Source organism: Xiphophorus hellerii, chromosome 12 (assembly GCF_003331165.1).
Source record: "Xiphophorus hellerii strain 12219 chromosome 12, Xiphophorus_hellerii-4.1, whole genome shotgun sequence".
Taxonomy (NCBI): Eukaryota; Metazoa; Chordata; class Actinopteri; order Cyprinodontiformes; family Poeciliidae; genus Xiphophorus; species Xiphophorus hellerii.
The window spans coordinates 24,179,003-24,192,070 of NC_045683.1; the positions used below are offsets into that span (position 1 = coordinate 24,179,003).

General features: G+C 37.4%; 1 protein-coding gene across 9 annotated transcripts in view; it reads left to right on the forward strand.

The window, feature by feature from the left end:
- Positions 1 to 4,971, forward strand: part of pbx3b (pre-B-cell leukemia homeobox 3b) — a 79,544-nt gene extending 74,573 nt beyond the window's left edge. For all 9 annotated transcript variants that reach the window (XM_032578773.1, XM_032578775.1, XM_032578780.1 and 6 more), the window contains 2 exons: positions 196 to 285; positions 3,262 to 4,971. In XM_032578773.1, the coding sequence (XP_032434664.1) occupies positions 196 to 285; positions 3,262 to 3,354 (183 nt within the window). In that variant the 3' untranslated portion in view covers positions 3,355 to 4,971. The remainder of the gene's footprint in view (positions 1 to 195; positions 286 to 3,261) is intronic.
- The last annotated feature ends 8,097 nt before the right edge of the window (positions 4,972 to 13,068 follow it).

Consider the following 13,068-nt stretch of genomic DNA (forward strand, 5'->3'; position numbering starts at 1 on the left):
AGCATGCTTGTTACATTGGTATGCTTTATTTCTTAAGATAATCTGTTAGCTGTGTTAGCTAGTTAGACCTCTGGCTGTCTTGGGAAAAAAACTTTTGATTAGCACCTCTTGCTTCACCTAGCATGCTTGCAGTTATGTCCAAACTGCAGAAAGACATTCATCTGACCAGTTTCTGCACCTTCTCTGTCCCTTTAGGTGGATACCCTGCGCCATGTTATCAGTCAGACGGCAGGATACAATGATGCTCTAGCAGGAAACACCATGTATAGCCCTCATGGCCTAAATGTAAGTTTAAACTCCAATGGCTAATGATTAAACTGAATCACCTTCTGTAGTACTGCTTTTATCATCAAATACTCTGTGAAAAAGTTGGATAACAATATCAAGCGTCTTGCATTGGGTGGTTATTTACACAGAAACCTTGCATTTTTTACACAGGAAATTAAAGTTGAAATAGCTGCATCACCAGTGATCTTCCTGTGTAAAGGTGCTGAAATAATGTAAAGTCAAGTAAATGTTATTTTACACGTTTTCACTGTTCTACTTAAAACACCTCATGTCTTATTATATTTCACACAAGAATAAATTTGGCGGCACCTCGTTTGTTGCATAAGCAATAAAGTAAATGGTGATTGTATAAATTGCTTTGATTTGTTTTTCTTTTTAGTTTTGAAGTTTTTCATAGTTGATAGAAGTCCTCTTAGGTCTTTGTTTATCATGGATGGTAACAGTTAGCTTCAGTCTCCAAAACTAACTGATGTGGGTTAATATTAAATCAAGACGTCAAGAGAGGGGAAATACTACATGCTTACAGGGTTTTAACAAAATCTCACTTTAAAAATATTGAGCCATATCTTTAATATGATATTTTACAACTATTCGATAAAACTAGAACTGCAAAAATTTCATTTGTTTCCCCTTTCAAAAAATGATCTGTGTAACGTTAGACAACGTGCGTTGTCACTTCATCACCTGAAATTATTGTATCCACCATCACTTTGTCTCAAAAGATGAATTAGATGAAAAAAAAAAATAAGTATCCCGCTGCATATTCCTCTGCATTTCAGCTGTTTTGAAATGCTTGAGAGAATTTTCCATGGACTTCTCCTCATTATAAAAAGTGAACACGTGATGGCCCAAAGCCTTTTTCAGACATGAATTCCATCTTTCCTGATGAGGTTTGATATGGCGCCTTTTTGTAAAGCAACGCATAATCTGAAGCCATTAGAGTAAAGATTAATTTTCTTGATGAGGGAGGAAGAATAGTGAGGGAGCAAAAGAGAGAGAGACAGAGAGAGAGAGAAATGGTATCCGACAGCTTTCTCTCTGCAGTATATCACAGCCGCTCCCTTTACATTGTTACTGTATGCCTGCTGGGTAAAATGCACGCACGCACGCACGCACGCACACACGCACACCCACACACACACACACCCCAATATCACTCAGAGTTGAGGCACCAAAATAAAATAACACATTTACTTCTTACTGAAAATTACAGGAGGATTTCTGTGAAACAGAATGAGCATGTTTTATGTAAACAAATAGTGGCAGTTGTTTTTTGTGGGTTTTTCTCAGAGTTCAGGGTTTTAGTGTTGTTTTGGCTTTACTGTTGCTGCATCGCTGTAAGCTATGTCGGCATGTCAGCTCTGAACAAGATCAAGTGTTTTTCACGTTCTCCCAAGGTTTCTCACTTCCATGTGCCGTGTGGACCTCCTGGTTCACCAGAGTAGGCTGATGCGCCGAGAAAACGCCAGTTAATATATGAAAATAATATTAATATTTTAAAAAAGAGAAAAAGGTGAAAGCTCTTGTAGCAAAGCTCCTTTTTTCTCCCTCTTTTTTTATCAGCAACAATCCGCTTCTTCCACATGCATTTGCAGAGACTAACCTTTAGCTTTGTTGATGGTGACGTAGAGAGATCCAGTAAAGGCTAGGTCACGCCTGGAGCAAAGCATAGTCAGGCTGGCTAGGGCCGGCTCTCTTGGAGAGGCCCTGCCTTGTCACTTTTGCTCAGCTCTCCCCACCTCACCCGGCCGAGCCCTCCCTCTTCTTGACTGACAGGAGAATATGTAGCGACAAGCTGTCGGCCGCTGCTGAAATCTGCTTAGACACTGATTTCAGGGACTGCTCCCATTGGTTCGGACAAGAGACAAATTTGTTTCCAGGGTGTCTCTTTGCTGATGCCGCTGTATTGCAATGACTGGACTACTCACATGGCATCAACATGTCTGGAGATGCAATTCCGCAAATGTGTTTGCCACCTTTAATATGTCTTCTTGAAAGAAAGACTTCTTGCTTATTTTGGCTTATTTTAATATCAGATATAGAAGTAAATATAAAATGAGTTTTTACAAAAATGTTGCCATTTATCAAGGAAATAAAGCTTTCACATTTCTGGAAGGGTTTTGGCCCACTCTTCTTTATGCAGTTGTTCTAGTTCATCCACATTGGAGAGTTTTAATGCATTAACCGTTTGCATCACAGCATCTCGGTCAGATTAGGTTTGAACTTTGACTTGGCCACTCACAAAACTCTTTTTCTGTTTTCTTAAGCCTTTCAGAGGTGGACTTGTTGATGGTCTTTATATTATTATCCTGCTACATAACCTGAGTCTTGGGGTTAAGATTACAAACTGATGCCCAAACAGTCTCCTTCTCAATTAGTAGAGAGGAGAATTAATTTTTATTGTTGAATCCTGAACAGAGACCTTAACTGAGACAAGAGAGAAAACACTGCTCCATGGTTTTTTTTCCCCCACTGAGTCCCACTGAGTCGCAAAACCTTAGAAACGGTTTTATAATTCTTTTCAAATTGAAAATGTCTAAGTTTATTTCTCATTGATCATTTAATTTCTTTAGATTGAGGCACAATGTATAACTTTCATGTTGTCAGAATGGTTCTATTTAACTCATTTCTTGATTTTTACCTGCAGGGCAGTAATCAGCCCCGGCTGTGTCTACTGAAATCAAAGAAAGCACAAGAAAATGTGCTTAGTCATACTTATGAAAACGTTAGTTCATGTTGGTTTAAGAAGCTTGTTCCGATTAATTAATGAAATCATTTGAAAACCGAAATGTGTATTTTCACCTAATCCTTATGTTGTATATTCAGGATTGTGTCCATGAAAAGGTTTCAGTATGACCGGACGCATTAGTGAGAATAATATTTATGTAGCTCTCTCCCATCTCTGAAGCCGACCTGCTTTATTGTTGCAGCAGGTCTAGCTGAAATCTCAATGTTTTTCCATTTGTGTCCTAGGCTAATGGAGGATGGCAAGATGCAAGGACTCCATCTTCTGTGATCTCTCCTACAGAAGGGCCTGGAAGTGTGCACTCGGACACCTCAAACTGATTAATGCATCTTCCCCTGCAGCGCAGCATGGACTTCTTCATTTCCTGTAAAACAGACAAGGACTTAAAAAGCAAAAAAAAAAAAAGCAAAAGAGTTTTCCTTAAAATTTCCGGTGACTGCGGCGCACACGTGCACATGGCATCCTCCATTATGGACACTAAGTGTTTCCTGATCGCTCAGACTTTTTCTTTCATGCATCGACTGTAATCACCATGCTTTTGTTGTAGTGGTAAACATGCACCACTACAAATACGTACAAATACAAATACAGTACAGTCTCTCCCCACAAGCCCCCAAAACAAACATAATTTTCCAAACTTTCAGGACGATTATCTCCAGCTCTGCTACAAAAATAACCGGATGACATTTTATGACATTTTAAACGCCCGTTCGTTCGATTCTTGATTTGATAGCCGCTCTCCATTTTGATAATTGAGCGCTCTTTCGTTTCCCTCAATTAATACAGCTGTTTCTTTGACTCTAATGTGCTCGCAGCCTTGTCCGGCGACTCGACAATGCTCGACGCTGACAGCTCGGTGGCAGCTTTGCGGTTACTTCTCAAGATTTATTTTTGTCTCACAGCTGTGTGCATGAGTGCGAGAAAATGACTATTCAAAGCGTGGAACGTAAAGAAGCGTAATTGATTGCTTGACTAAAAACGTGACACGGTTCCATATTTTATAATTTGACGTTTTGTTGTGTACATATGTAAACATTTCTTTTGTACTGCTTATGGAATCAACAAATCTCCCCTACAGTAGATCATTCTGACACGGCCTACAGGAGCCCGCCCCATTACGCTGGAAAAGTTGTACATAATATAGCTTAAGAGTAATTAAAACATCCAACCAATCAATACGCCACTTTCTTACCTCATTCATAAAAACCAGTCATTTACAACATTTCCGTAGCTTAGAGTGCTCACTTACTACCTCTAAACAATATCACCATCATGAATTCTTTCTTTTCTTTTCTACTTTTCTGGTCCTTATTTAATAGTTTAATCTACTTATTTTTGATTACATCTCACAACAGTGTAAACTCCTCATTCCCTATGTAATCTAATGTATATTTTAATCTTTTAATAAAATTGCGTTGCTGTACGGCAACTTAAAATGAAACAAAAAATAAAAATAATATTAACACAATGGGGGGAGGGGGGGAACAGGCAGGGACAGGGCGAAGAAATTGTTGGTTTAATGGCTTTTATCGAGGGCGGGGGTGGTAAACACCAAACAGTAAAACTGTTGTAAATACTGAAGAAGAAGAAAAAAAAACATTTTGAATGTTGCTCATCTTGTTACTAAATCATTCAGAAAAAAAAAAAAAAAAATCACTATAAAAACTGTAATGCATAGAGGTTTCAGTATTCAGAACTGTACATTTCCAGCTCTGTTCAACAGGGTTCAAGACTTTTTTTCTCTCTTTTTTTTTCTATTGTATGTGATTCTGAAACTGAAAAAAAAAAAGTCATGACAAATGATTTGTGGCAGTGATTCTAATGTATTAAAGATGTTTAGTGTTACTTTCTAACCAGACTACACCCTGGACAGAAAAGTCTTCCTTGTGGTAGTTGTGTAATTTCAAACATGAATAAACCTTTTTGCTTTCATGACACCAAAGACTTTCTCTGTCTGTTTGTTGCATAAGTGGGAAAGCTTGATGTATTTTTTTACCAACCTGCAGAAAAAAACAAAAATAAATTGTCTGGATTGATACTGAAAGTGCATAAAATTAATAAGTTCCTTCATTTGATCAACAAAACATTGCATTATGTTTGGTTATTTTCTTTTAGAAGAAAAATTAATGTCGAAAATCACATATAGTGTAATTTCATGGAGTTATTTTTACCTCTTAAGACTTTACACATGTTGTTATGCTAAAGCCAGAATTTTACTGGGACTTTTGTCCTAGTCCAACTCAAAGTTGTAGTATATTGAAAGATACAATATTAATTTTTTTTTTTCACAAAATCTGAAAAGCGTGACATATGAATGTAGTCTACCCCCTTCAATCTGATTCCCCTAAATAAAATCCAGTGAAGTAAACCATGCCATAGACTTCAGACCCATCCTCCATGGAGGAGTTGGAAGAGAAAAGCCTCAGTTGACACAGAAGTCATGTTTGCAGTTCATCACAAGCCAATTGGAGGACACAACAAATATGTGGAAGACATGCAATATGCTATGTATGAAAAACCAATGCTACACACTCTGAATACACCACCCCAATAGTCAAACATATTGTTGGCAGCAGCATGTTATGGGAGGCTTTTCATCAGCAGAAACACATTTATGTGGCTAAATACAGTCAAATACAGGCAAAGTCCAGCTCCAAAGATTTGATTAAGAGTTAGATTATTTTTTCAGATAAACTCTCATGTTGTTTCAAACATCTAGAGACAAACTTAAAAAATATATATTAAAAAAACTGCAGTTGTAAACGCAGCAGGAGGCAGTTCTGCAAAGTATTTACTCAGGGAAGCTGAATCCAAATGTACGCCGCACTTTTCATATTTATATTTAAATCAGGTAAAATTTAAATATAAAAGGGCATTTAAACAAATGCCACTTTATTGCCACACTTCACACTTGTGTGCTGTTATATGTTAGTGTCTCACAGAGTTTGCAGTTTTAACAGGACAAAGGGCAGAAAATCTCATGCGGTGTGAATACTTTTGCGAGGCGCCGTGCGAGGACGCTTTGTGTGGATGGAGGATGAGGATCTGGTAGGAAGCTACTGTTAGCTGACATAGTTAGTGCAATTAACTGAAATGTCAGACACTTCTAATTCAGGCTATTTTGTTCGTCTGTTGTGAAAAGGCTGGCTTAATGGATCATTGGTTAGCAATTCCACATGGAAATTGACATCCATTTATTCTCATTTTCACAGCGGCGTTCTCCATTCCCGTCTCTTTCCCTTCTCAGCTTGTGTCCCGTGTTTGTGTCACTCATTCCTGGACCTTCTTGGATTTTTGTCAAAAAAAAAAAAAAAACAACAACAAAAAAACAACAACAATCCACTCCTGCAAATAAGACCTCGCCTCTCACGACGAGCAACATGCAAATGCACACATGTGGCTTCATCTTAAAATGTGACGGCGGGGGGAAAGCAGAAAAAGAGATGTAACAGCACAAGTTTAATTCGAGCGCAATGCACAGACGGTTTCCCGGGAGAGCACATTTGTCCACTCAACCAGTGCAGAACTTCATTGAACACCTTTCTCTTGAAATCATATCTTTATCCTGAATGTTACACATCCGTGCTTCAGATCTCCAGCTGCATTTTTCACAAGGCAGTTTAAACAGGAATACTCTGCTGCTTTTGAAATACCCTAAAATACATTGTGCCCCCCCCTGTCCCCCTTTGTTTAACTCTTATTGTCAATATATTTTTAATGCATGTATTTATTATTAATATATTCTGCCAGGTTGTGTATTTTCCTATCTAGACGATTCAGGAATAATTAAAAAAAAATGCAAGTATAAACCAAGCTGGCAGCATTGCTGCCTGTTTGCTTATTCTGCTTTTCTTAATAAATACATTTGCTTCCCAACAAACTGGACTGCTGGATTTAAAGCGGTGTACTCTGCAGAATTGCTCTAGGAACCTTTTCGAATAAAGAAGTTACATTTTCTTAGATTACGCCTATTAGAGGTTTTTCCAAGGTTCATTAAGGACGACATTTTCTAAGTAAAATTCACAGTGAAACGCATGCATCATTAAATATGGAAATTCAGAATTATATTAGCAATATGCACCAAGCTAGTGCCAATTAAATTAGAGAAAGATATCATTTATATTATTAAGGTAGGGTTCATATTAGATTAAATATAATGTAATTTTTGTCACGGTTTGATTTATCGCTCATAGTGTATTGTTCACAGACCCATGTTACACCACTTTTCAATAGAGTGATTGTTTATATTAAAATGTAAAATGTTGTAATTGCCTCCCACGAATAGAAGATCAGACTGCTGTGAGGTTTAAACTAAAAGTTCACAGTCATATATTGTTTTATTTTTTCTTGTAGAATGCGAATCCATTTGCAAAGCGTTCCAACTATTGCACCAAACCACAGGCAAAGCTCGAAAGCCGTGGAACCATTAATGCATTCTGTAACACTTAAGTAATGTGATCGCAGAGAGGGGAATAAATAAGTCTGGGTGGAGTCTGTGACAAAACGTTGCAGCTTTGATGCGTGATCAAAGATTGCGGCATCACGAGGAAAAGCAGAAACCTCAGACTGTACTTTTTTTTATTATTTTAAAGACAAAACATAGCTTAATCTGATGAAAATATTTCAGTACAGATGCTTATTTCTGAAAATAACTAATTAATAACTAAATAAAGCGGCTGTTCTCTTGTGAGTTTTCCTGATGAAAAGCCAGGTGCCTCTCAGTGATTTAGTGTCATCAACAAGTTTATTTATTTTAAGAGTTTATGGTAAAAGGCAAAACATAAGTGATACAGCTTCATAACTCACAGAGTGACATCTCTCGAACTACTAATTTCTGATTATACTGTTGACTACGACTTCAACATAAACTCCAAATCCTGTTTCGAATAAAGCTAGAATATTAGATAATGCCTGTAAACAAAATGCATAAGTACAGAAATATTTTGTAATTTTCACACTATGTCCTCCATAATATTAGAGAAGACTTTCCCGATAAGTCTTTACACCCACCACAAAAAGAGCAAAGCAGCAAACGTCATATGGGAAGTAGCTGGGTGTTCACCAAGTGCTATATGTAAGTATGTTAATGGAAAGTTCAGTGGAAGAAAAAAATAGGTGAGAAAAGGTACACAAGCAATGAGACAAATCCAGGTGAGATGCAACTAACATTGTCTTGGTTTCTGGAGTGGCTTAACACAAGGAACGGCACAATTGTAGTTCAATTGTAGTCGATACCCTGCAGTTCACACCCCAAAACTCTCAAACGGGAAATGCTGCACACACCGTTAAGGCTGTGGTTTCCTACGTTCCTTGTGCATGTTTTGGTACCACACTTTTTGCTTCCACTTTGATATGCTTGCATACAGGACTCTGTGAACAAACATAATCCTTAGCAATAAGTTTTGTGGTTAATGTTTTTGGTGTAGACTAAGATGGTAGAGCAGTCATTCCTATGATTGAGGACAACACATCACGTTTTCACAGTACTTAGCTCTAATGTGATTCTGTTGAAAAATCTCCCCAAGAATTTTGGACTTTCATTTGCTGTATACTATTGTAATTAAAGTTAGCATAAATAAAGGCTTGATAAATATCACTGGTTGTGAAATAAATCTTCAAAATAGACATGTGCCACATTTTAAATTAACTTTTTATTAAAATTGCAAGTATTCTGGTTCACATGTAAGGAAGTTAATCGAGTTAATTAACTAATTCAGGGTTATTTGTACAGCTTTTTTTTTTTTTTAAAGAACCAACATGTAAAATGAAATTTAAACACAAGGAAGTGTGGAAAAACCTGTAGGTTCGTCCATTCATGGGGAACTGCAATTGCTTTTCAAAAGTGTCAGTAGATCGCTATTAATCGCTGGTCCCTTCTGATTAAAAACGTGAATATTTTTAAGAGAAGGGAAAAGAAAGAGATTTTTACCACATACCAATAAAATAACATTATAATTTTTTAATGTTGTATTTGAAAAGCCTCTTACCATTTTTTTTCTTCTTTTTGCCAAAATGTCACATTACAGCAACAGGAGATTCCTGAAAAATGATCTGTGAAGTATTTCATTAACTTGCCAGTGCCCATCCATTGAAAACGATAGCTTCCCATCACAGATTGATTAGCGGAATGTGCATACAGCCAGGGACAGGAAGATGAGAAAATAGTTTGATTTACGGAGCAGATGTACGACGGACCACGGACTCCCTGCACTGATCTGTCCAGCTGCACCGACGTTCACGGAAAGAGATTAGGTCCTGGGTGGCCTTTGAGCTGAAAACAGTAGAGTTAAATGGAGTTAATTAACATTTGATCCTAACTCCCTCTACATCTCCAGAAGTTCATTTTCAATTCCACTTCAAGTCATTCACTCATTTTGGTGCCGGGAGATCGAAAGCAGTGTCATCTCTGAACTGAGAGGTGGTTTCCCATCGCTGCGGCTTGGGCAGAAAACAGGCATGTTGAAGGCTTGTGACAGGAAGCAGATGTTTGCCTTACCTCTTAGCAGACACATGTCAACAAGCGCTGCCTTTGTGCTGCTCAAATTTCCTGACACCAAGCAGGAAAAGACGGAATATGGAGGAAAGCAGGAGAGCTACGACTCCTTCACTGCCTTGTTCTTCTTTCTGCAGATCAGATATTTACTCGCTCTTATTAATTAAGCCAGAAGATGCTTTTTATTTAGATCATTATTAGCTTGCTAGCTACATTTTATGTAGTTTTCATAAATAAGCCAAGTTCATCATCTCTTACTAAACTGCACAGCAAAAAGTACCTGCCAATTTTTTAACACATATTTGATTAAATTGAATCATTTTTAAGATTTAACAATCTTAACTAGATATTTTAAAAAATAACACTCTACTTAAGCATTTTATTGCAATTTAAGTAAAGATCCAGTGTTGGCCTGCTGTTATTCTATGAGACATGTTTCCTGCAGCAGAGAGCAGCAAGGCTAACGTGTTGATGTGTTGTATATGAATGGATATGTCTCTCATAAAAAATGGCATAGGACTTGTGGCTGGAAGGTTTCTGATTTGGACCAAGAAACTTACAGCCAACTTTTGCTAATTTAGCATCTATGCTAATGCTAAAGTCAAACTTGCCTGCAAGCTGAACTTCATAAAGGCTTACACGCAACATGCTACGTAGATTTAAACATTTTACTGGTTTAGCAACTGTTTTATGCCTGTTCTTTTGCCACAGCACCAGATAATCAAATTGATGTAATTAGTAAGAATGTAATTAATTTAGCTGAGTTTCTAGTTGTAAAACTCAGATTTCTTTCCACTTAGAGTTAAAAAATGTAAAAAATAAAAAAAATAGATGAAAGAGGGATGCTTTTATGTTGAAATTAGGGAAAATTAACGTAAACAGGAATATGGAAATGAATTTCTTGATTTTTTTATATAAATATACACGGTGGGCGTAAAAAGCTATCCATTTCATATGTATGTACTGTATTAGAATTTCATTTCATTTTCATGTTTTCCTCGTCTTTGTTTAGATGTATACCCTGACATCTTAACACAAACAAACATACAAACAAAACCTGTTTTCAGCTGAACTTATTTGTGTTTCCATGTTGACCAAGTGGGCCACCGCAAGGGAAAATCCAGGAAGATGACTGACTTAATGTGCAGTCTTTGAAGAAGGCAAAAAGTGAGAGATCTAAAGTAACAGCATGTTTCTGACTACATGATATTGTTATTTGTTGTTTTTCTAAAGCAGAAATGGCCTGCCAGATGTCATTTGTCACATTTTTTCAGAAGAATTCAAACACAGGATGGCAACATGCTGAGAACGATTATCAAAAGACTCTTGAAATGCCATGGACGTGCTATTGCAGGAGATGTATTTTAAGTTTGCAACCTGGATGATCCTTGCTGGGGGATCTTGTCAGCGCTGCTACTTCAAAAGAGTTATTCCACCGATAGTTTAAGGTCTCGACGAGTTTACCGAGAGGTTGGAGCTGACATAGAGCATCAGGAGTCAGCAGTTTGCTCAGTGTTTCTTTTAATGTTTCCGTCCACACCATCCAATAAATGTAAGATCACAGAGTATTTCCTAAGTTTAAATATATATTAAGGAGCCACGCAGTTCTTTAATGATGACGTTAGAACCACAAAGAAACAGAACTGCACAGAGAAAGTGGCTGAAAATGAATGACTTGTATTTTGATTTTCTCTTTTTGGTCACTGAGTGCAGACTGTTGAGTGCTACCAGGTATCCGTCCTCAAATTAGTCTTTTAAATCATGGAGGAATTTTGTCCACTCTTTGTCGCAGAATCCTTTTAATTCAATGTGATTAGAGAGGTTTAAGCCAAGAATAATTTGTGTTTTCTTGTTTTTTCATTTCAACAACCTGTTCAATGTCAGATTGCAACTTCTCAAGGGGATCTAAGTCCACTTTAAAATCGTTAATTTTCTTTTAGGAATCAGACCTGTCTCTAGTGAAGATGAACACATATCTGTGTGAACGCTTTTAGGATTTATTCGGGTTACTTTTGTCTGGTTTGAAAATTAGTTGGAAGACCAGAAACATTTTAGTTTGAGAAAAAAAAACAACAGCAGATTCAGTTTGTGAGTGGAAAAAATAGCTGTTTTCCTCACACAACATTTGTAAGATAATCTCATCAACTTTCAAACCTTGATGAGACGCTGTTGTGTAAATTAGCTTTATGCACAGAACACAAAATTATTGTGATACTGATTCAGGCCTAAAATTTATGACCCAGCTGCTTTGATCCTGGGAGTTATTTGAAATCCCGACTAATTTCACAGAATATTTTCCCGTCCTCCAGAGCAGCATGGCTATAGGCTACGTGGTGTAATGGGAAGTCATTAGCTTTCGGTCTGATGCAGTTTGTTCTCAGTCCCTCGCTGCTGCATTTATATTTCATATCTCATGTTTCACACTGTATTAACAGCTGTGGCTTGTTTTTGCCATCTGCAGACGCTTACTTTAGTTTACCCGGCTTTGTAATAATAACATGTTTTCTTCTTGCAGCTCTCTCAATAGACAACGTACTGCACATTTTTGACAGGTGCTGAGGCATTTGCTCCGGAGACATGATGAGGAGGGTTATTACTGCATTATTTAGTTCCTTCGCAAATAAACAAACACATCCCCTTTCCTGGTATTATGTGTGTCTCGCTAGTCAGGGCCCTGTTTTGCATAGCTCCAACTCTGAGCACCAAATTATGATTTACGCTGTCTAGCAGGAACCTCAGTGCCCCTTCTTACCTCCAACAAGGCCCACTTAGTGTCAAATATTTTCCCTTCCTTACCCTCTCATTTGCTCAGTATCTATCTCCTTTTATGACCTTTTTACATTCACCTTGCCTTGTTTCACCTTCTTGCTATCACCACAGTGGCTCAGGTTCCGCTCCACAGTCTAGTTTCAGTATAATAACTTGACACTTCACATTGCATTAGTCTTAGTCCTGACAACAAGGTTATGTGACCTATAGTGTCAGAGAGCATACAGCATAGTTGCCCGCAGTAGCTATTTATCAAGACAGCTTTGGGCCACCTATGATTCACAGCATAACAAATACAGATGTGAGTCAGTTAAACTGCGGACATGTATGTCTAGCAACTTGAGGTCTAGTCAGCAGACGTCGTCACAGTTTTTTTAATTTCTCACAATGAGTTCATTTTTACTTATTTATTTATTTATTTAGTCTTTTAGGTTGTATTTTAACTTGCATTGAAAAATAACGTTGGTATAAACATTATAATTAATCAAAAATCATTAAAGTAGTTTAAAAACTGGTCACAATTACAGGAGTTATTTTGTAGGAACCAGAATTTATTATTTTACTCAGACCATGTTTCATAGCACATAATTGACATTGGGTCTGTTTTCCCACCGAATGTATCCAACAGTTCATGTTGGATAAATACGCATTCTTTATTTGTTCTGCTTCTGACCTCAACTATTGACTGAGCCGATGTGATGTCCAAAAAAAGCCTAAAGCTGGGCAGAAGAAGTCTGGCTTTGAGCCCTAAGGAAGCCATTATGAGGCCAGT